Below are 22,360 nucleotides of genomic sequence, written 5' to 3' on the forward strand. Positions count from 1 at the left end.
TATCTTTACTTTGCTGATTCCTATAGTTTTTTCTTCACTGGACTATCTACGGTTTTCTACGGCTGAAAACTATAAAGCCGAGCAAATCTGCCTACGGATCGAAGCATGTTTCCTTGAATCACATGCATGAGGATTTACTCTCTCTCTCTCTCTCAAAAAAAAAAAAAAAAAAAACTAGCAAATCCTTTTTGCCCCTGTGGAAAGCTGTCGGATAGCTTCCGTGGCTCTGGCAAACTACCAGGGGTGTGGATAGCCTCCAAGCACCCCTGGCGGGCGCAACGGCGCCACGCGCAGCTGGTTTGCCAGTTCTCTCGCCTCCTTTGGTCCGCTTGTAACCCTTTTTTCTTGCCCGGAAAGCAATCAAAGACGTAAAAAGTCTCTTCTGACAGCAATGTGCCAGCCACGAGGCCTTATCGGAAGGAAGCTTGGGTTACTTTCTGGATGCTAGTGCATCGCCAAACAAGGTTTCACTTCGTTTTCTTTGGCCGGCTGCTGTTCCTGGACAACCTTCTAGTTTTGCTTTGTGCTTTTTCTTCTTTTGGAATGGGAAAATTTTTTCCCTCTTTCTACCCTTCTCTTTTAATATTAGCTCAACACATGTTTGCGCCGCGGGAATTCAATTGTGGATCCGGGAGTTGCGACGGAATTGGATAAAAATATTATTTTTTTCTTTCTTTTTCGGCTCGTTGATTTTTTTTTTCATTACCCATCTCGATCGTCACCACGTTGCCCGAGTTATTCTTGTTTCTCATTTCTTGTGTCAAGCTTGCCTTTGATTAGAATAAGTGGGTACCTTCAAAATTCATCACTGTGTAAAATGCATTGTGATGTTTTGGTGATGTTTTGATGTTTTGATGTTGACAGATGATGCATGTAGACTTTTTATTTTATTTTCCTGGACTGTTGTTGCATCTTATCTTTTTATGATTTGATTGGAAAAGGCCCTTTTTGCCGCCCAAGGTAGTCCGAAAAATCCGATGATCAGTAATTACCTTGCGACTGACAGCCTTGCAGAATCTGTTCCTGTACCTACAAAATCTTGACAAGGTCTGAGCTTATCCCTGAGACGTGGCTGTTGCGACCTTGCCATGCAGCCCAGCCCGTTGGAGCCGCCTGGAATTTTGTGTGTGTATGTCATTCCCACACACACCTCGGGAATATTCGGCAAAAGGTGACCGAGCTAAAGAGTAGTAGCATAGTGAAGAAGAGGAAAAAAAAAAAAGAGACCGACTTGCACTAGCAAAGACAAAAATCAGAGACAGCGAGCGAGAATTTCAAATCCAAATTAAATTCTTCAGATCGGATTACTTTTCACGTGTCGATCGCGCGCTTCCACGCCTGAACTAACTGACTTGTGTGTACCATGTACACAACTAAATGAAACCTTGAGGCTTGCCTACTGCTGAAGATTGCATGTGCTGTACGTACTTGATGTGGTAATTACGGATGCATTGTATTCGATCCGGCTAGCTATTCAAGACATTATTTAGCGACGACTATACTTGCGCCATCCAAAGCTTCTTTTTTTTGCCTGTACACCTTTCAATGAAAAAAAAAAAATTTGTTTCTTGTTGTCTACAAGCAACATGGGTAATGCTGTTTCATTAAGCCGATGCTGACATGTCGTCATTATGCTCTGCCGTCGGCTTGACCGATGGGCGTCCCTCGGCCCCTATGAACCCTTCGGGATCGCATGGCCTCGTCAGATCTATCCGGTTGGCGGCGACCCATTCGCGCACCCGCGCCTTCGATATCCTCACCCTGCGCACTTGCTTCACGGCGTGCTTGGTGTGTCCCTCCCCGTTGGGTACGTCCTGGTTATTCTCGTTTGCATGTTGTTGACCCGACGAATCCTCGCATGCATTTTCGCCGTCCGCGGTATTGCTTAATCTAGCCCGCGGAGGGCCCATGCCCGCATCTTCGGCAATGTCCATCTCCCTCAGCGTAAGCAAGACATCCTCTGCAGCCACCCAAATGGCCCTGCTGCACTCCTCGATGTCCACAACCACTTCCGCCTCGTGGTCGTCTTGGTCGGCGCCATGGCCGTGGTGACTGCCTTTGTCATGTCCCTTCGTCAGCAGCCACCTGGCAATCTCGCCGGACCAGTATCTTCTGTAACCCTTGCGGCCGAGGTCCGAGATGGGTTTCTCGGGCCCGCCTAGAAGGCCCTCGCGGCGGGCTATCTCGTACGAAACGCCCATCAGGAGTGCGCCGAGGCCCTTGCGCTGCCATGGCGGGAATATCAGGATGCATGCCAGGGTGTTGTTGTCCCATGACAGCTTCTCCTTGGAGAAGAACCCCACAATCCGTGGTGTGGTGGTGGTGGTGGTGGTGGTGGTGGTATTATTCGCAGTAGTAGTGTTCGCGTAATTGAATGTTGGGATGGAGATGCCGCCCTTTTCTTGATTCGATCCTGTTATATCGCCACTTGGTGGTGTATAGACTAGCAAGTAGTAGTTGAACGCTGCTACATCGAAGAAGACGGATTTGTTGTCGAGAAAGAGCTTTCCGAAAAGTGATAGGTTTTGACAAAAAAGCTATTATACGGGAGCTGTCAGTTAAATGGAGCTTCAAGTTGGAAAGCTGTCTGTACTCACAACTTCGTCCTCTCCGTCTACTTCCCAGATGCTCCACTCGCCCTCGTCTTGTATCGTCTGCGCAGCCGCCTTTTCTGCGCCGTCCGACTTCCTTTTCCGTCCAGGCTTTGAGGGCGCTGGTACTGGAATCGTCCTCGAACCTTTGGGGTGCACGTAAACCTTGCGCCCTGGAATCGCGTTCCGCCTGCTGCAGAACTCGGTATGCTTCCACCATTGCAGAAGCACCTTGGAGTACTTGAAGCAATAAGGGCAGACGTATAGGCGGTCGATCATCGGCTCGCGCCTCGCTTGCTGACCCTTCCCCTTGCCGCCCTTTCCATCCTTGCCGGCAGAGTTCTTGCCCTTGCCGCTGCCGGCGCCCACTTCGTTCGTCGCGTCAGTCGCGGCCGATACCACCCTGGCTGCAGGCCCGGACGCATCGCCGAGTATTTCCTTGCCATGGTATGAAGGGTACCAGGTAGAAAAGCAGGCATTGCCTAGAACGACCTTGTCGATGTTGCGATCCGTTCGGAGGCCGCGCTTCTCGGGTGTGGGTGCAGCCCCGGGTCGGAGTCTCTGTTGTGATTGAAATGCTGCCGGGGACGGCGGTGGCTGCTTAGATGTTGCCGTTGCAGGTATCGGAGTCGATGCGGCCATCACTGTTGTGTTTTGACCGGGTGAAGAAGCTGGCTGGCCTAGTGTCGATGATGCCAGTCTGGATGATATGTTAGAGGATGCGCGAGGTGCAGGCTGTACGACCATAGCCGGTGGTGGCTGGGCTATCACGTCACTTTGGCCCTTGGATGTCTTTTCGTGCGCAGCACCGAGACTGCTGTCGTTAGAGTGTCTTGAGGTCCTCGTTGTCCTCGTTGCGTCGGACCGGGCGATTGCGACTCCCGAGATGGGGATGTTCTTGGCGCCTTTGAGTGGGGAAGGGCCGCGTCCCGGCCGCCGGACGGCACCCGAGCTATTGTTCTTGAATGCAGCGACAGGCTCGGCGAGCGGTTGCGGTTGCTGCTGCTGTGGTTGCCGTGGTGGCCGGCCTCTTTTCGCTTTCGGAGATTGGGCAATGGCTGACGGAGATGGTGGTGGAACGGTCGGAGGGGCGGAGGCGGCGACGGCATCCGTATGACGCGTGACGCGCCGCGTTTGTTGCTGGGGCGCAACGGAACCCGGTACTTCTGTTTCTTGGACATGTGGGCCTGCTCCGGCCTCCGTGTGCGGGTGCTTTCTCTTCAGTGGCGGCATTGCGAACTTTCCTGCTTCAGTTTGAGAAAGTTTTCAGCATTGTCCTGATTGACATGCGCCAGACCATGTCGAATTTGGCTAACTGTTCCATGTATATTGTTTGTCTTTCTTCCTAATTCCTAATTGAGGAATTGATTGATTGTGCAGAGAGGGTGGGCCTTGGTCGGCCGATAAGCGTCGCATGTCTGCAACCAAGTACGTACCTTGGCTTGTACGTACCATACCGATTATGTAAACCAAACAGCAGGGGTGTCAGCTAAAACTTCAAGTGATAAGATATCCAAAACCTCAATGGTCAAACTTCTAGCAGCGCTCGCAGAATGAACACTTTTGTTGTTGTCCTTGTACAGTTATTCTCTGCCTATCTTCTCAAGGCACTGTAGTACTTCACAAATCCTGAAGCTGTCTGCTATTCGCAGCCCTTCAAGATGAGCCTCTGTCCCAGCAAATGCTGCTGAGCACTCTCCCACTGCGACGATACGCACCTCGACTCGGATTCTTGGTCGATAGCTCGGAGTATCTACGAGTCAATGCTAGGAGACCAGTTCCTTGGGTATGTGTGCTGTGCAAAGCGGCCTCAAAAAAAGTCTCACCCTCGGCGACATGGATCAGAGATCCGCTGACATAGCTTGCAGTTTCACGCCTCGCGCCTGCTTGCCACGGCTGCCGCCAGCCCAGTCGATGGCACACGAACATTTCAGTCCTCCCCTCCTGTTGCTCCCAACTGGCATGACGATAATGCGTCCACAAATTCAGTATCCAAAAACTCTTTCTCGTGGTCATGGGACCCTAAGTACTTTAAGCACTGGGGTCCAAGTTATGTCTTGCGACAATGGCTCACCAAAGGATATGGGTTTTCGGAACACCACGATCACCTCCAGAGAAGCGCCGCTGCTTCTTGGAGTACGCGGCTCTCTATCGTTGCCTTGCAGGTCGACATGATGCGGGCCGAGCTTGCGCAGCCGACAGGTTTATCTGACCACCTGATCACGGAGCAACTGCTCTTCCAAAAACTCGAATTCCTGGCCAGTAAAGGCATCACGATGGAGGACATAGATCTGTGGCTCTGGATCCTCAGACCCGAAAATCCTGTGGAAATGGTACACCGTCTTTGCTCAGCAGACCGCCCTGTACCTCCTTTCGTTATTCTCCAGGTCTTGGACTTTCAGCAAGCATACAATGATCCCGAGATGCTGAGTCGATTGTATGCCTGCATATCTCGGGCGGTCTGTGGCGAGGGTTTTCCTCAATTCTCAACACCTGAAGCTCCGAACTGCGAAAGCAAGCCCTCGGAGGCTACCTCTGTTTCGCAGCTCGACAAAGCATCGCCACAGTACCGATATCGCTGGCCACCAAGCCTGTTCATCCGCCTGCTCAGTAGGATGACACACCATAGCCTGCACATTTGGCCTGCCTCTTTGCCTTCATTAGCCCGGCTCGCGGAACGTTATATCGAGACAATGACGGCGCCACAAAGAAGCGGGATCTTCCCGGAGCTCGTTGTTCGTAAAAGACAAAACTATGTCCACAATGCAGCCCTGGTCATCTTCAGCCATCATGCTCGATATATGCCTCTGGCCAACCTTAAATACAACTGGGAAGCACAAAAGGTGATGCTCGCACTCTCGACCAAGCTGGCACGTCCACCATTGATCGATCAAGCCGGCTTCAGAGCACTCAGGTCTGTCCTGGGTGGGTTGAGAAAGTCCAAATCAGAGCGGTTAGTTGCCTCTCGACTGTCCAAATCCTGGCCCCCGTACAGGCAGGCTTGGGATGGACTGGACGAAAAAAGGCCAGTCGAAGCCGACTATAGTAGAAGTGTCAAGGCTGGTATTCTTGCTCGGGAAGCTGGCTATGCTCCCGATGACGCCGATCTAGCTGTGGATATAATCGGCGGTGCAGCTCTTGGCAGGTTGCCATTCATACATTACCGTACTACCATGCCCCAAATAGGCAGGATGGACGCCAGTTCGGCGGTCATTATGCCTTGGGCTGCCAGCATCAAGGCAACTCGAAATGCGCAGGAGGCCTGGCAGGCTTTTTTGCAACCTCCACAGCCAGGTGTTTCGCCGTGCGCTATCGTATACAACGAGATGTTTATTAAGTTGTATGCCCGAGAAGTTGCCAAGCCAGATGCCCTGCCTGGCACTGGTCCCGAGGTTCATCCAGTCCATGAGGTCAACCTCAGTGAATTTGAGAAGGCTCGCTTGCAGCCTCCGCGCCCATCAGAGCTCTATGAGCAGATGCGGAACCAAGGCATCAGGCCTGTAGGCCACTGCCTTCAGGTCTTACTGAAGAATGCGACATCTCTGAAGCAGATCACACGCTACTTAATGGATAGTCGACAGGATGTTCAAGCGTCACGTGTGTTTGTTAAGCTCATCGATCAACGCTTCAAGACGGATCAACCTTACGAATCGGATGAAGTAAAGCATCTCCTCAACATGCCTTTGCATGTCTTTCGAGCTAGTGCGATTGGTGTGACTAGGTCTTTGCCGTATTCCTGGGTACACGAAGGGCTTAAGCGAAAGAATCCCGACATACACCGCATGGAGAACCTTATCAACATGACAACGATCAGGATGGCACACGAAAAAAGCCCAAACATGTCTGTCTGGCATGTTATATTTGACGCTTTGGCTCGCCCTGCAATTGCGGTCTTGCCTCACCCTGGAGGTCTGTCACCGGAGGCGTACGAGACAGAAAATCGCATACATGCATTGCGAATGTTCATGCGTGTTTTCCGCCATGTGCGTGAAACTACAGGAATTGTGGACATCTTAATGTTTGACAAACTCTGTTTGATTTTACGTCGTGCCATCACCGCCATCAAGTTCCAGAGAGGACGGTCCAAATATTTTGACGAAGTAATCGACGACGCCCATGCAGCACTCAAGGGCGCGGCTGCGAAGCTCTCACAGCGCATTGTTACCAATGAAAACCAGCAAAGCCAGTTTCTCAAACTGCCATCGTACGGGTATCGATTAGGCCCTGTGCAGGTTCGCTCCTACTTTCGGACCCTTGCATACCTCGGCGACCACGACGAGCTGCTGAATCGGCTCGAATGGATCATTAGTGAAGGTTTCGGGGACGACGGACAGGAGGAACTGCTCGATACTGCAAGAGACCCGGACCATCCGGACCACGAGCGTCTATACATCTCTCTGCTCCTGTTCAAGGCCTACATGTCAAAACATGTGCCACCAGAGATGATGGAGGCGCTCAAGTCAAGGGTGATCAAGGTCAGCGAGGAAAAGGGCTTGACGTGGTGTTGGCCGGATGATGAAGACGTGGAGAGCTTCCTGGATGCGGAGCGTTATCGCGGCGATGAGGCCGCCTTTTGGGAAGTAGCTCAGCAACAGGAACGGACATAACGGCCATGTATAAATAGCGAGCGAGGCTCTGTATGTTGTATTTTGTTGTATAAAGTAATGTGTCAAATAGAGTATGATAGAGACAATGCCAGGGGGGGAAATAGAAAAAAAAAGGAGAGAGAAAAAAAAAAGTATAGAATAACAAGAACTGGAGCCAGACGGAAAGTAATCTTCATGTTTCATTCTGATTTATGTGAGCGAACACGTACTGCCAAGGTGTATATTCGCGTTGTACTAGGCTTTTGCGGTGTACTCCAGCAAACGTTAGCTGCAGAGGCGCCCTGACTTATTATGCAGGATGAATTCTACATGATTCAGAGGGAACAAGGTCTTTACAAGAGCTTGTTTGATCACCCTGTTTTTTTTTTTTTTTTTCCTCCCTTCTTCTTTCCTTCTTTGTTTCTCTGGCTCCATTGTTGCCATTTTTATTATTCATTCTCACCCCCAATTTATTGCACCCCGCTTCTATGCCAGGCATTTTGTTGGTCAAACCAATCTCAGGAGCTTGGGTAGGTACCTGGCTTTTCTGATTGGCCAATTTGTTCGACTCTAGCTTTCATAGGGATCATACTTCGTATTCTCCATCAAACACTTTCCACGCGCTTTACCCCCAGCACGCGCGCGTTGTTTCGGCGCATCGCGGCGTCGCGTTCAAGAAATGAGCGCCCGCCGGACCACCTACTTATTTCTCACTTGGCCGTTGGATTTGATGCGCGCGACTCGTCAGAATTGACTTTGCATTGGGTTTCATTGTCTTCTAGCCGTTGGCCTTTTGCTTGTTGGTCACATTTGCCTCCTTGAACAGAACCGGTTTTTATACTCAGACTTGTTTACTTTGCCTTACACCTCGTGCTCCCACCCCCAACTTTGCCATGTTGCGCTGACGCAGCACCCCGTATCTAGGACAGTCTATCGTTTTTTTTTTTTTTTTTTTTTTTTTTTTTTTTTTTTCCAGATCTGGCGTAGATGGCTGGTTTCTTTCGGATAGCAAAAACATTGGAACGAAGAGCTTTTATGTTGCAATCTTGCTCATGATATCGCCATGCCACCGTTTCTTGACGAGCTCGTCAAAGCACGCGCGGATATCATCGTGAGCCCTCAAAAAGTGACATTAAGACGGCTTGATGGAAGCTACTTGGCTCATCGCCGGTCAAAACAGCCACTATTGGTGGGTGCACCATGTTGTCATTGCTCTTAGCTCGAAGCTTTACATTAACTAGTATCTCTTAGTCTTATCTCCATGACTCTGCCGATATCCGACGTGCGCCTGACCGAGACTCGAATGACATTCTTGACTGGAGCAGTCCGCCTGCGCTCGCTGAGGATTTAAGCACAATCACCCCGGAATCTGATACCGGAAGCCAGAGCGGTGCAGAGGAGCTGTCAAGCGGCGCACTCGTAAACCAAGATCCGTTGGTGTCTGTGGACCTCCCTCTAAGCACATTGTCGATACCGAGCTCTATGTACAAGATCTACGACCCCGCGACTGAGGAGTGCAGGAAAGCCCACATTCCGACCACAGAGCACAAAGCTTTGGACATACTTGAAAAGGAGGCACGTCTCAAGGCCAGGCACGGTGAAAAGACAGAGGAGGAGGAAGAGGACGAAATTTATCTGGAAGATTTCGCCTTTTACACATTGGCTTACGCACACAGATATGAACTCTGTGGCTTGCAAGATCTGTTCAAGATTGGAAATACCACGCTGTATTTTAATGGATGGCTTACCCTTGGCGATTCCAAGCACTACCTGGAATCTATCCCTTTCGGGCGGTGCTCTATCGGTAACTACGGCTTGGATTCTCCGAGCATTGACGGTGCTGTATGGATACAGTCAAACCTGCAGGGCCGCAAGAAGGCTGGTGTTTGGTACAGGCTGCGGAATCCAGGTTTCGAATATGTGCGATTGTATAAGCCTTTTCTTTGGCTGGCCGACCTGGCAAAACACGTTATCAATTTTATTGAAAGCAAGATATCCCAAAGAGTCGTGCCAGCAGAGATCGGAATTCACAACTTTCGCAGTGAGTTCGCAAGTTGGCTTGATCATACCCACGGTCTTTCACCGGCGTTCAAGACCTGGTTTGATCAGCACCCAAGGCAGGACTTCAGGTCTGACATGGCTGTATACGCCGAATTCTTGTGGAAAGAGGCCAACGGTGTTCTTGAATCAAAAGTCTGCCGGAACTTGCGCCTTTTCAGGGAAGTTTTGACGTTGGATCAATACCGGAAACACGAAAGCAAAAACAACATGACGGTTGTGACGCCCTACGTTTACGACTTGTTCCGGCATATGGAATGCGGGCACCTGCTAAAAAAGGTATCCCCGACTGAAAAACTTCCTCCGGTTGGGATAAGAACGGAGACGGAGACGGAGACAGAGAGCATTCCATGTCGAATAAGCGAGGACCCCAAACATGCAACCCTGGAGCGAAGAAATCTCATCGATGATATTCAAATCGGCGATGTCATTTCTCGCAAGCCCGACTGCGCGGGCAGCAAATGGAAGGGCGATGGAAGTTCAAGGTGGTTTGGTCTTGTGCAACAAGTCGTCAAACCTTCACGAGGCGAAACGAGGTTCCATATCAAATGGCTCTATTCACCTAGAGATACCCCATGCAATCAAGGCACGTACCCCTGGCCGAACGAACTTTTCCTATCGCTGAACCACTGCAGCTGCCATCGTGGAGGAGACGATCCGTTTCTAGCCAGCGAGATCCTTGCAAAGCATTCTGTGGCATGGTCTGGAGACGAAAAATGTTCCGAGGAGTTCTTTGTCCGGCAGTCCTATGATAACGAAGAACGGCGCTGGATTGCTCTTCGAAGGTCGCATCTGTTTTGTGATAACAACACCGATGCGCAGTCCACCAGGTACGAAATTGGGGAAACGGTCCTCGCAGGCGACAAATCCAGACTGAAGCCTTATGTCATCGCTGGCTTTTCTGGAAACACAACGGTTAACGTCAGGAGGCTTCCGAGACGTACCGAACTCGATCCAACCTCCTCATCACCACCCAACGAGCTTGTTTACACTGAAACTATCACTCGACTGCCTGCCAGCCACATTCGAAGTCCTTGCACAATCCGGGTTTTTACCGGCAACCCTCAAGTCATCCCCACACCATATGACAGACGGGGTACAGGAAACTGCTTCTTCATCAGATTCAAGCTTAGCGATAGAAGCCTCGTTGAGATGACAGAGGTGCCCCCAAAATTCAGGCAGGGGTTTCTCCCTCACAGACAGGACAAGCGCAAGCCGAAGCCTCTCCGTGGCCTGGACCTGTTTTCTGGCTGCGGAAACCTGGGCCGTGGTATTGAAGAGAGCGGTGCGGTTGAGGTCAAATGGGTCAACGACATTTGGTCGCCGGCGATACATACGTACATGGCCAACACCAAGGATAAGAACGCTGTCCGGCCTTTTCTAGGGTCGATTGATTTACTGCTCGAAAAGGCCCTCAAACGTGATGGTTCTGTCCGGGATGGCGCTGTGCCCTCACGTGGAGAAGTTGAATTTATATCCGGCGGTTCACCATGTCAAGGCTTTTCCCTTTTGACGGTCAACAAAGGCGACGACAAGCAAAAAAAGAACAGGTCACTGGTTGCAAGCTTTGCTTCTTTTGTGGACTTTTACCGCCCGAAATTTGGACTATTGGAAAACGTTACGAATATGGTCAACGCCAACGTCAGGCCAGACTGCGATTACCTCTCTCAACTGTTTTGCGCTCTCGTTGGACTAGGCTATCAGGTACAGGTCATCCTCGGTGACGCTTGGGCGTATGGTGCACCCCAACAACGGTCGAGGATCTTTTTGTCTTTTGCCCGTGCCGATCTTCAATTACCTAAAGAGCCGGCGAGGTCTCATTCGCACCCTGCAGGCATCCCAACCAGGGCTATTGGGCACCTGAACAACGGTGAAAGTTTTGTCGAACGCCAGTTTTCCAGCACGGTATTTCGCCATGTTACTAGTAGTGAGGCCATCGACGATCTGCCTAAGATAGGTGACGGGAGACAGATCTGTATTCCTTTTGCGGATCACCGCCCAAACAACGAATCCTTTGCGGCGCAAGTACGAATCGCTCATATCCCGGTTGCCCCCTACGGAATTGGCTTCGTTAAAGCCTACCAAATGGGAAAAATAACAGAGGCGGAGCGGCAATTATTTCCGGCAGATACGCTCAAGGCGGAGCGGACAAGACGCGGGAAAGGCTGGTCTCGTCTGCCGCCGAATAAACTGTTCCCGACAATAACCACACGTTCGAACCATACGGATTCGCGGACTGGATACCAAATCCACCCCAGTGAACATCGAACTTTTACCATCATGGAGATCCGTCGGGCGCAGGGGCTTCCGGACAATGACGTTCTGATCGGCCAGTTCAGGGAGCGGTGGAAGCTCGTGGGCAACAGCGTGGCGCGGCAGGCTGCTTTGGCGCTGGGGTTGGAGCTGAGGAGAGCTTACTTTGGCACTTTGTACGATGATGACGAAGGCGAAGATGAAGAGACGGTACCGCAGGCTGTTGTTTCCAACCAAGGAGATTTGCAGGTGCTGCTCCATCCTGTCCTGCAACCCAAGCTCGAGACGAAGCCACAACTCAGGCAAGATCCAGTACCTGATGGGACGACGGTCAACCGCACCCTCGAAAGAGGTCCACACAGGCTATTGGCGGCAGTGGCCATGACGCCGGGCAGAGATACATTGTCGGCCCAGTTGCGGTCCCAAGGCGTGCGGGCGACAGCGACGGCGACGGCGACGATAGACTTGACCACGGCCGATACTGGGAAGATGACGACTGCGGCCATCGACCTAACCATCGAGGACGATGAGTCAGACTTGCAAAGCATCACCAGTTCCCAGTGGAAGCGGAAACTGGATGAAGTTCTTGTGGATAGCGACAACGAGTCCGATGCCGCCCAGGAACATAACTGGAAGCTTTCGAAACTGTCGCACTACTGATGTGCGATGGGGAGGCTTTTTTTTTTTTTTTTCTCCATTCGCGACAAAGGGAATTCTTTTACCTTTTTTTAATGTTTGCATAGCGGAGGAGCAATGAGGTCATTATCCTTGAAAACACATTATGATTTTTGGGTGGTCCGTCTGAGCAAGTCATGAGTTATAGAGCATTTCGTTTGGGTAGCATTTACATTACTGCATGCCGGCATGGAAATGGAGGGAGAAAACATCAGGTCTCCTGGCTTATTTGGTAGTAGAAGATTTGGCATTTGCAGTGAAAAATCTGAGGACGAGGACGGGGCTCTAAATCTTATACCTAATCAGAGACTACAAATGTTGAGTGGCCTTCAGCAGGGTTTCAGGCCGTGGCTTCTTTTTTAGTGTATTAGTGACACATCATTGGCGGGCAGTCAGGATTTCTTGCCCAATATGCAACACAAGGAAAGCACCCGTCCTATGAGTAACCAAATTGAGCGCCCACTGAGATCACAGGTTAGACTAGCACCGGCCCGGCAATTGGCTGAGAAGCTCCGAAAGAAAGCCCCCACTTTTGCCGAAGCTGCCAATTATAGCAGCGGCAGGCGCCTAAATCGACAATGTCTGCGACTCTTTGTCCCTTCCCTTTTTTTTTCTTCTTTTTTTTTCTTCCCGCGGACACCAAAAAAGAGCAGGAGCAAATCGAACCTGGTTTGAGATCTAGACCACGCGCGGCCAGATGACAGGCCCCTCTCGCTTTAAATGCTGCCGCGCGTGCGGATAGACAAACCAGTATGCGGGCAGGGTTTGCAAACCTACCCCTGGCGCGCTCGCGGAGCCACATCCCCGTCGTGCAATTGGACGTCGTTCAACGTCAAGCGCTTGCCTAGGCTTGCTTCTCACTAGTTGCTCCGGCTCGTGTTTCATGCCATTTTTTGACCAGCGCCCTTGGTTTAGTATTGAAAACATATTGTACTGACCGCTGGGCCACGCCATTACGAAATAATCAACCCATCAAGTGATAGGTACAGCCGCAGGTGGGACCTCCAAGGCTTGGTCCAAGGTCGTCGTGTCCGGGGCTCGTGGCCAGTCCACACAGTCACTCGCGGCTATGGAGATATGGCTTGGTAATTCAATATCATTCAATGCTCGGAAATCTGGCAGCCAACGAGTGGATGGTCATGTCTCCATAGTGAATCACTTGGCGCTGCGGCTCATATCATCCATCTTCACCCTGCGCGTATCTAGTTCCAGAACTCGATCTCGTTTTCTTTCCTTGTTTTTTTGCTGTAAATCTTTCTCAACTCTAGTCTTCCAGCACTTAGGTGTGTGTGTCGATCCCTTTCAACTCTCTTTGTTCCCTACGATCAACAAAGTTCTAGTCTAGTTCTAGAATCAGAATATCACAGGTTCTTTGTTCACCATTCTTCCACGCTCTTGTCATCCCTTTGATCCGATCCTTCTTGACGGAGACGGATTCCATTCAACTCGACGGGACTCTCTGTGAGAGCGCCCTTATTAAGCGTTGACTCGGAACTCCCTTCCCTTCCCTAACGCTTCCGGCCTTTGATTCTAAAATTTTTGGTCTTTCCATACCATACACCACCACCTGCACTTTACCCAATTCAACAAGACTGTACTCTTTCGGAGATACAGGCACTCGTTCAGCCAAACCAAACCACACCAAAGAAACAGGACAACGAATAGCATAAACCAAAGACATTCACTCAGAAAAGCGAAGCAAGCATGTATCTACCAGCACTAGTACTACCGCTGCTGCTAGCGGTCTCGTCAGAAGCAGGCCTCATTTTCAGAAGGTTGCCGCAGGACCAAGTTTTAGCCAGGCAGAATAGCGTAGCAAGCGGATTTCATGATCCAAATCTGCTCGCCTCAGGAGCGTCCGCATCCGCAGCTCCAGCGAAAGCTTCTCCAACCACTGAGGTCTTTTTCGAATTCACCGTCGAACCTGAGGCTTCTTCTATCCCTCCTACTACTGCAGTGACGGCCACATCGGCTTTATCGACATCTCCTGCTGCCGGCACAACTTCACCAACTTTCTCGCGTAGTCTCAACCTAGGCAGCCTGGGGTCATCCCTGAAACCCGAGAGTACCGCTGCCCTCCTACCGACAAGCTCTGGATCATCAGCCTCAACCATAGTCACAGGCACCACTGAAATTACGACAGCGACGGCGTCGACGTCTCCTAGTACGACACCGCTAACTACTGCAACTGCACAAAACACAACAAAGGTGACTACTCCAGCCATTCAAACCACTGCCGTAGCCAGGAATTCTTCAGGCGCGGTGATCTCCTCGAACAGCACTACTGTTCTTGCTACTGGCAATTCTGCGGCGTCGACGTCTTCTCGTACGACACCGCTGACTACTCCAGCCACTCAAACAACTGCCATAGCCAGGACTTCTTCAGGCACTGTGATCTCCTCGGACACCACTACCGCTCTTGCTACCGGCAACTCTACGGCATCGCCATCGACTGCCAAAGTCAGTGTCGAAACAAAAACCGTATATATTACTGTGGACCGGTCAACAGGACTGTCGGCAAGACCTACCAATACTTCGACGGCCTCGACCGACTTTGAGTCGACTGTGACTCTGGTCGTCACCACACCCACGGTCTTCGTAACAGTTACTCCCACCGACACTGCATCAGCTGGGACATCTTCGACGCGGTCCACCTCACCGCCCGCATCTCAGGCGCCGACAACTCCTTCGCGCCAAAACACCGAGATCCCTACTGGAATCCCCAACGCCCGGGTACCGACGGCCATCCACGTGAAGAATCCCGCGGCCACAGCCACAGCCACGGTCTCGCCTGCCGACTACCAGGTTAACATGCGCTACGCCAAGAACTTCAACCAGGTATCCAGTACACTTGACAAGAAGTCGGCGTGCGCCTCGGGGCAAACTGCCTGCATTGATGGCGATTTACACGTCTGCGAAGACAACCGCTACCAGATGTGGGAGGACTGCAAATCTAGGCAGCTCAGATGCTTTGGAATGCCCATGAACACCACCATCGGCATATTTGTCGATTGCTGGGAGCCTGCCTTTGCCAACTCGGTTTTGGGCGGCGCGGCCGGTAGGCCTCCGTCCTTGCCATCGCCGTCATCGACTGCAACTGGACCTGCAACTGGAACCGGAACTGGAACCGGAACTGCCACTACTCGCACGAGCACAACAGTTCCTCCTCCTCCACCAACCCCATCGCCAAGCACAAAGACCCTGACACCAACCACAACACCCCAAACACCGACCACAAGCCCATCCTCGTCTTCGCCTCCGCCGCCGGTGCCAACGCCCTCAACCACAAAGGCAGCGACCACGACTGAGACGTCCACATTTACGACTTCGACCTACTCCAAGACGCACACTGCCGAGTTCATCGAAGTCACCGTAATATCACACCACAGGCCAAAGACCACCGCCACCTGACCTTTTTTGCCCCAAGGATGCCGCAAAACATCAAGCTGGGCTGATGTTGACGATCCGGCGGCTGGGTAAGCTAGTCTGCTCCGGCAGAAAGAGTTTGTGGTGGTGTTGTCCTCGTCTTTTTTTCTGGCGACTGATCTATTTATTTCTTTTGTTTTAATCTGGCGCGGTCAAAAGTTAGCGTGCAGCCCTGATAGATGTTGATCTTCTTATTCCGTTCTTTTAATGATACCATTTTCGAACACATCACTTAGATTTTTACATTTGCTTTCTTTATATAGCATCATATACATTACAACCTATCACAATTCATCATACAGTGAAATTGCATATGATCCTACGTTGTGTAAGGGAACAGAAAAAAAAAAAAACACATTCATCATCATGGTGTGGATAGGTTTTTCCATCACTCCAGCTACGTAACAAACCCGCTCGCCTTGCCCAAGCACATGCCAAAATAAAAACAGACCCAGCTCTTTATGCAAACGCCAAGTCCCATAGTTCATTCCCAAGCCCACGCGCTCTTCGCACAAGAGCCTGAACGCCAAAAAAAATAATACCAGATTTATCATGCAAGTAAAAGACAGAGAGAGAGAGAGAGAAGAGGAAGAAGAAAACATCCTTCAGCGACGCCTCCTGAACTTGCTGTTGAAACCAGGACCTCCCTTGGCGCCATTGTTGCGCAGCTTGAGCCTCCTGAAGTTCTGGTGAGCCACGGCGCTGACCTTCTTGATGGCACGTTTAACCGTGCCGCCCTCCTTGCCGTCCTGGTCCTCTTTTCCAGGTCCTGCCTTCTTGGCCTTGGCTTTACCCCTCCCTTTCTTCCCCCGCCTCTGCTTCCGGCCAGCGTCATCTTCGCCCTCCTCATCGTCAAACTCAGACTCAGACGCCAGTGACAGCTCATCGGCATCCTCGGGCACTGGGCAGTCGAGCTGGTGCTGAGTCTCGGGCACGACGTCGTCGCCATCTTCATCCGAGGCACTGTCCTCAGCGGCCACGCTGATGCTTGCTGGCCGTCTGCTCCGGACGGGTCGCATGTTGGCTCGGCGCGTCGTGCGCTTCTGGCCCTTCTTCTTAAACACGCGGAGCGGCTGGCCGTTGCGGTCAAGGCCAGCCCTGCGGTCGTCTTCATCGGGGCTATCGTAGATGGCCTCGTCGTCAAAGCCACCGAGGAGGTTCGTCGGCATGACCTGGCTGTCGGCCACTAGGACTTCTCTGGTAACATTCTCCTCGGCTACGCCTCCATCCCTATTACCCGTCTCCATCGCCGTGACTGCCGGCTTCGCCTTGGTCTTGACCTGGGCGAAACCCAGCTCTTCCGCTTCCATCTCGCGCAAGGCGTCCAGGTCGTCGTCGTGCTTCTCTTCTTCCATCTTGCGCAGGCTGGCCACGACGCTGCTCAGGCCCCTGACGAGCGGCTTCCGCGGCAAGCGGGCGGCGTAGCGACGCGCCTCCTCGGCCTCATAGTCGTAGTCGTCGTCCTCCACCGCCGGCACGGCCTCGCCGTTCTCGTCCAGCCGCGTTGGGGCCGGCGCGGGCGGCGGCAGACGTCTGAGGAACTGTGGCGTGGCAAAATCGGGCTTGGACGGCGTTTTCGAAGGCGTCCTGTCCAGTCCGGCGTTGGCGGCGGCAGCGGCGGTAGAGGAGTTCCCATCCCGCCGGCCCAGCGGCGTCATAAAGCCATCTAGCACGTGCCGGCGGCCCGACGACACGGGCGTGCGGGCCAGGCGCGCGGCGGAGAGAGACGAGCCCGGGTCTGCCGCGTTGATGGTGGCGCCACCCCGCCTGGGCGTCGCGACAGGGATGGCGCCGGTGCGCTTGGACGGCGTTCGTGTCTCGGCGGGCGACGCGGTCAACAGGTCGAAGAGGCCGAGGACGCGGCCGTCGCGCTGAGGCGTGGGGCCGATGGACGTGGGGACGTTTACGGCGCTGCTTCCGGGCGTGCCAAAGAGCTTGCGCGCCGTGGAGGGGGTGGTGAGGGCGGAGCTGTGGGTTGCAGTGCGCTTCAAGGGTGTCGAAATCGGCCTGGTGCGTTTGGAAGGTGTGGTCTGGTCGTAGAGCGAAAGGGTGTCGGTGGACTTGCGCTTTCTCGGGGTTGGGAACTGTGGTTTTTGTTTTTGTGCTTGTTGCTCTGTTGTCGTCGCTGCTGCTGCGGGGACGATCTTGCCTGAAAGTATGTCCCGAATCCTGTTGTATTCTTTGTATTTTTGGGCTACATGTTGGGAAAGCAAGGAAGTCAGTTAGTCTTGGTCGGCAAGACAATGGCAAGTACATATATTGGTCCAAAAACCATACCGATTTCAGGAGCCGCCTTGATATCTGACCGCGAAGGCTTCTTGCCCTCGTGCGTCTTTGCAAATGTCGTCTCCCATGTTTTGAGCTCTGCTCGCAGCTTCTGGGACTGGTTTTCGTAGCGAGACTGCTCTTGTTGGTCCATGGTTGGATGCGAAGAACAAATCTCTCCGCTGAAGGATTATATATGAGAACAGTAATCGATCGCTTCAAACTATTCACTTTGTTCTCTAGTTTGGGTTTGTAATTACAAAGTGGTATTGTATGAAGAAGAGTTCCGGCTTGCCATGTGCCGGATTTCCCAAAACAGGTGCAAGTTTCCATCAATTAATTGTGAACCCCTGTGCGCGCCCTGCGCGCAATGCAAGACGCGCTTTTTCGTGACATACCCGCCCCGCTATGGGCGCTTTTGCCGTGCCCCACATCTGCCACACTTGTTTCGTCATTTCCCTACGCAGCATGCTACCTTACACCCTCTCCCCCACCCACTATTCTACGTAGTTGTACAATATATTATATTATTGCAAAGGCCTATGCCGCGTGGGATGCAGACGGTCAAGGGCCAAGGCGGCTTATAGTAATTGTTTCGCCAAACTGTTGAGGCGTCCATTCTCAACGCCAAAGAAAAAGTGTATATCACCTCCAAGTACCTATCTACTCGAGTGTTGCATCTGTAAACGTTTTCCAAATGTGCCATTTTATTTTACTGTGTCTCGGCAGCAGTAGTTAAACTTAAGGCAGCATCTCCAGTAAAGTCGTCGTTGACTGATTGGTAATCATTCTATGTTTTTCTCATTCCGTCGCCATCGCGGAAAGGGTGGGGCAAGTCGCAATAGTGGTTCCGGAACGAAATGGCGAAATACAGCGCTGCGAGTACCTGACCTGTATAATAGATCACACAAATCCCTGAATCCCTGTGAATGATTGAAGAACATACCAACATAGAGCAAGCTCCCGTACAATCTAATTGTTCCTCTAGTCATAAAAATGGTCAACTTCACTATCAAGGTCATCTCGGACACCATCTGCCCCTTTGTAAGTGACTTCAGCTGCCATACCCAAAAAGGTCGCTGCACCTTTGCACACTGCACCAACAAAAAAAAAGAAAGCTAACAAAACCCGACCCAAAGTGCTTCGTGGGCAAGCGGCGTCTGGAAAAGGCCATCGATGTCTACAAAAAGACCGTCCCCGGCGGCGCCGACGACACATTCACCGTGACGTGGCACCCCTTCTACCTGGACCCGACGCTGCCCAAGACCGCCACGCCGTCGACCGAGCATGTGATACGCAAATTCGGCGCCGAGCGCGTGCCCATGCTGCACGCCCGCCTGGCCGCCACGGGCAAGGGGGAAGGCATAAACTTTACCTTCTCGGGCATGCTAGGCAACACGCGCGACTCGCACCGGCTGCTGCAGCTGGCCAAGACCAAAGGGTCGGAGCGCCAGAACCACGTCGTCGAGGCCATCTTCAAGTCGTACTTTGAGCAGGGCGGCGACATCACCAGCTACGACACGCTGACCAAGGCCGCCGAGGCCGGGGGGTTGGATCCCAAGGAGGCGAGGGAGTGGCTGGAGGCCGGCAAGGGCGGCGCCGAGGTCGACGCCGAGGTGGACAACGCGTACCGCAAGGGCATATCCGGCGTGCCGCACTTTGTCATCAATGATAAGTATGAGATTGGTGGCGCGCAGGAGGTTCCGGCCTTCCTGGCACAGTTCTCCATGGCTAAGAAGAGCTCAAGCGGCGCCACTACTGCGACCGACTCGTCGCTTAGCTGTTAGTTCCATCTCGGCACAGTGCTGTCCCGTATGGAAACGTTGGAAACTTGATTCCGGGGTATCACTCGTGGAAATTTAACAAAACATGGCCCTCTCTTTTCAAATGTTCAAGAGCCCACCAAGATCTTTATCCATGGCCTTCAATCGCTGCTGCAGTTCCTTTTTCTTTCTGTCGAGCTCACGCACCTCCTCCTCTTCTCTCCTCAGATCCTCTTCCGTAAAGCCGTCATCAACTCCCTGGTCCTCAGCCTCCTCGTCATCCTGTGTGTCGTCCTCTTCTGCATACCTGTCCCTGTTCATGCGCTCCAGCCGCGACGTCTGCTCCGCCACGCGGGCTTCGTAGTAGGCCAGCGTGTTACGCTGATGCGCATACTTCTGGCGCATTTCGGGGATTCGCTCAAGTGCACCTGGCAGGGGGTAGACGTGGCACAGCTTCTCAGCACCGCGCAGCAAGACCTCAATGTCGACCTCGCCGCCGCCGTGGCTGCCACGCGTGATCTGGCCATGTAGGTCGCCTCCCAATACAGCGGCCACGGCGGTGTTACGACGCGCGCTAACAGCATTCCGGTGGCCCGGTGGAGGTCCCGTCGTCACCTCACCCGCCGCGACATTGAAGACGGTCTGCCGACGCTTGGTGTTACCGCGGGCATCGGCGTCGTCATCTAGGGCTTGGGTTCTTCGAGGTTGTTGTTGCTGCTGTTGGGGAGGCGGCGGCGGCGGCACGGAGAAGAGGGCGCGTTCATGAGTCTCGGTGTCGCGGATCAGTGAGGTGATGTCATCGCTGGCAAGCAGGGCGTTCGTGAAGATCTTCGGGGGTGGAAATCTGGATAGCCGTTGCGGGATTTTAGCAATGTTAATAAATTAGAGTTTTTTATTTATTTTTTTAGTTTTTCTTTTCTTCTCTTCACAAGTCAAGTTATCCCTCTGTCGCCGTGATCTCTGAGCATCCAGAAAGTAGTGTGGCAACCCCTGTTATGGGTGGTTGGCTATTTGGCGCTCATCCATCTTGCATTGCTGCCCGAAGCGGAGCCGGGTCTTCTTTGGAAAGGATGGAGGAACCGATCAGACGGTAAGAGACTGAGGTAAGGGATGGCAATTTTTTTCGGGGTCGCTGCAGCTTACGGGAGTTCATTTATGCCCTGGCATGAGATTGCGATTTGCTCAAGATGTGCCGAGAGCAACGACCTCGACATGATGATTGGATGTCGCTGCCTGAGATGCTTGAGGGTGAAGATTCTGAGGTTGGCGGGTGCTGTATAGGTAGATAGAGAGAAGAAAAGCGTGACTTTGTTGTTTTCTCTCCCCCGGCTCAAGGCAGGCAAGCAAACAAATTCAGGGTTGAGCATACGACTGGCAAATGCGCAGCTAGTTCAGAAGAGGTAACTCAGCTCTACGCAGTGATAAACAGCTCCTATCACCCCAACCGACAGCCAGGGCGATGAAAGTATGATATGCGTCTTCGGTACGATCTCAAATGGCGCGACATCGTGCACCGCACCGCGTTAGCTTGACACCTGGATCGGGTGCTGGCGGGGTTGACCCAGCATATCGGGCGGGGGACGTGATAATCAGTAAGTAATCAGTGGGAGCAGGTGCAGTGGAACTACAAAGTGACGCAGTTGCTAAGCTACATTGCCAAGACAAGATACAAGACAACGTCCAGACACACCGCCTTCACCTTTTTTTTTTTTTCTTTACCAAGCAGCACATACTCTGTGTAGCTTGAGATATTTTCACCACCACAAATATTATTTGTTGTTACGATGTTCCGGAGGCTCAACCAAATGAAATAGATTAAACTGTTCGATGTAGAAAGCTTGCCCACTCCAACGAGAGTCATACTTGACAAGAACCAGTTATCAAACGATGCCCAACAAGCATTTGGAAGGGTCCATTGACCTGACTTATCCCTGCCAGCCCGTTGGTTGTCTTAGGTAATCAGATCAACCGTTGACATCGCACCCCGCGTTGCCCGCCGCCTTGCCAGCCTCTGCGCTTGACACTTTATTTTTCGGCACACCACTTCCTGAGCCGAGTCTCGGCAGTGCTGCCAATAGGGCTTTGGTTGCGAGTGAATACTTGACTATGTATTGTTTTCCTCATTATACTGCCTGCAATGGCATTGAAATCGAGCTCTGAATACATGAAAGTTAAGCCACTCAGCCTGGTCCCGACACATCCTGTTGCTTTGCGTCTTCTGGCTCGTCAAATCTTGGTCCACATTTTCTGTCCAAGAAACACCTCACCTTCTTTTTTACATACATGCTGCAGCTCACTCATATGGAAGGGAGCCACAACGTTTAAATATCTCATTGGGCACGAATCGATGCACCTCTTGATGCGCTGCTACCCCATTATGCCGGTCTATTTTCGATCCCGTCCAGTGCCCCCGTACGAACCCATTGTTCTCATGCCCTCCCACTATTTTTTTTTCTCACTTTTGGACACGGTCCTTGCAGCCGCCAGCCTGGTTGAGTCGACACCGCCATCTTCCACCTGCTGGAGGCTGTGAGCGTAGGTTGGCGCTTTGCCAACTCATCTGCCCCCTTTCCTACTCAGCTCGCCTGGCACCGCAGCATGCAATCTTAAAAGACTAACCATGTTTATGCTGCTTTCCGCGGTCCTGGATATTGTATTCCTAGTGGGATGACCTGCCAGCCTTTGCACAGGGGGTGGCAGCACACTGGTCAAGGCAGAGCTATCCTTTTTTTTTTTTTTTTTT

At 52.1% G+C, this 22,360-nt stretch overlaps 7 protein-coding genes across 7 annotated transcripts; 4 read left to right on the plus strand and 3 right to left on the minus strand.

Moving 5' to 3' along the window:
* Window positions 1-1,604: 1,604 nt before the first annotated feature.
* On the minus strand, window positions 1,605-3,824 carry PpBr36_08247 (uncharacterized protein; the record flags this gene model as incomplete). Its single annotated transcript, XM_029895378.1, has 2 exons — window positions 1,605-2,537; window positions 2,598-3,824. 2 exons carry the CDS (start codon window positions 3,822-3,824, stop codon window positions 1,605-1,607), a joined length of 2,160 nt encoding a protein of 719 aa, XP_029746779.1.
* A 448-nt stretch (window positions 3,825-4,272) lies between these two features.
* PpBr36_08248 (uncharacterized protein) lies at window positions 4,273-7,198 on the plus strand (the record flags this gene model as incomplete). The annotated part of the gene is made up of 2 exons (XM_029895379.1): window positions 4,273-4,377; window positions 4,460-7,198. 2 exons carry the CDS (start codon window positions 4,273-4,275, stop codon window positions 7,196-7,198), a joined length of 2,844 nt encoding a protein of 947 aa, XP_029746780.1.
* A 1,042-nt stretch (window positions 7,199-8,240) lies between these two features.
* Window positions 8,241-12,148, plus strand: PpBr36_08249 (uncharacterized protein; the record flags this gene model as incomplete). The annotated part of the gene is made up of 2 exons (XM_029895380.1): window positions 8,241-8,288; window positions 8,429-12,148. 2 exons carry the CDS (start codon window positions 8,241-8,243, stop codon window positions 12,146-12,148), a joined length of 3,768 nt encoding a protein of 1,255 aa, XP_029746781.1.
* Window positions 12,149-13,867: 1,719 nt separating this feature from the next.
* PpBr36_08250 (uncharacterized protein) lies at window positions 13,868-15,574 on the plus strand (the record flags this gene model as incomplete). Its single annotated transcript, XM_029895381.1, has 1 exon — window positions 13,868-15,574. One exon carries the CDS (start codon window positions 13,868-13,870, stop codon window positions 15,572-15,574), a length of 1,707 nt encoding a protein of 568 aa, XP_029747383.1.
* A 620-nt stretch (window positions 15,575-16,194) lies between these two features.
* PpBr36_08251 (uncharacterized protein) lies at window positions 16,195-18,008 on the minus strand (the record flags this gene model as incomplete). Its single annotated transcript, XM_029895382.1, has 2 exons — window positions 16,195-17,783; window positions 17,867-18,008. The coding sequence occupies 2 exons, from the start codon at window positions 18,006-18,008 to the stop codon at window positions 16,195-16,197; spliced, it is 1,731 nt and encodes a 576-aa protein (XP_029747382.1).
* Window positions 18,009-18,850: 842 nt separating this feature from the next.
* On the plus strand, window positions 18,851-19,641 carry PpBr36_08252 (uncharacterized protein; the record flags this gene model as incomplete). The annotated part of the gene is made up of 2 exons (XM_029895383.1): window positions 18,851-18,898; window positions 18,994-19,641. The coding sequence occupies 2 exons, from the start codon at window positions 18,851-18,853 to the stop codon at window positions 19,639-19,641; spliced, it is 696 nt and encodes a 231-aa protein (XP_029747381.1).
* Window positions 19,642-19,737: 96 nt separating this feature from the next.
* Window positions 19,738-20,831, minus strand: PpBr36_08253 (uncharacterized protein; the record flags this gene model as incomplete). Its single annotated transcript, XM_029895384.1, has 2 exons — window positions 19,738-20,461; window positions 20,761-20,831. The coding sequence occupies 2 exons, from the start codon at window positions 20,829-20,831 to the stop codon at window positions 19,738-19,740; spliced, it is 795 nt and encodes a 264-aa protein (XP_029747380.1).
* Between the last annotated feature and the right edge of the window lie 1,529 nt (window positions 20,832-22,360).

Source organism: Pyricularia pennisetigena, chromosome 5 (assembly GCF_004337985.1).
Source record: "Pyricularia pennisetigena strain Br36 chromosome 5, whole genome shotgun sequence".
NCBI lineage: Eukaryota > Fungi > Ascomycota > Sordariomycetes > Magnaporthales > Pyriculariaceae > Pyricularia > Pyricularia pennisetigena.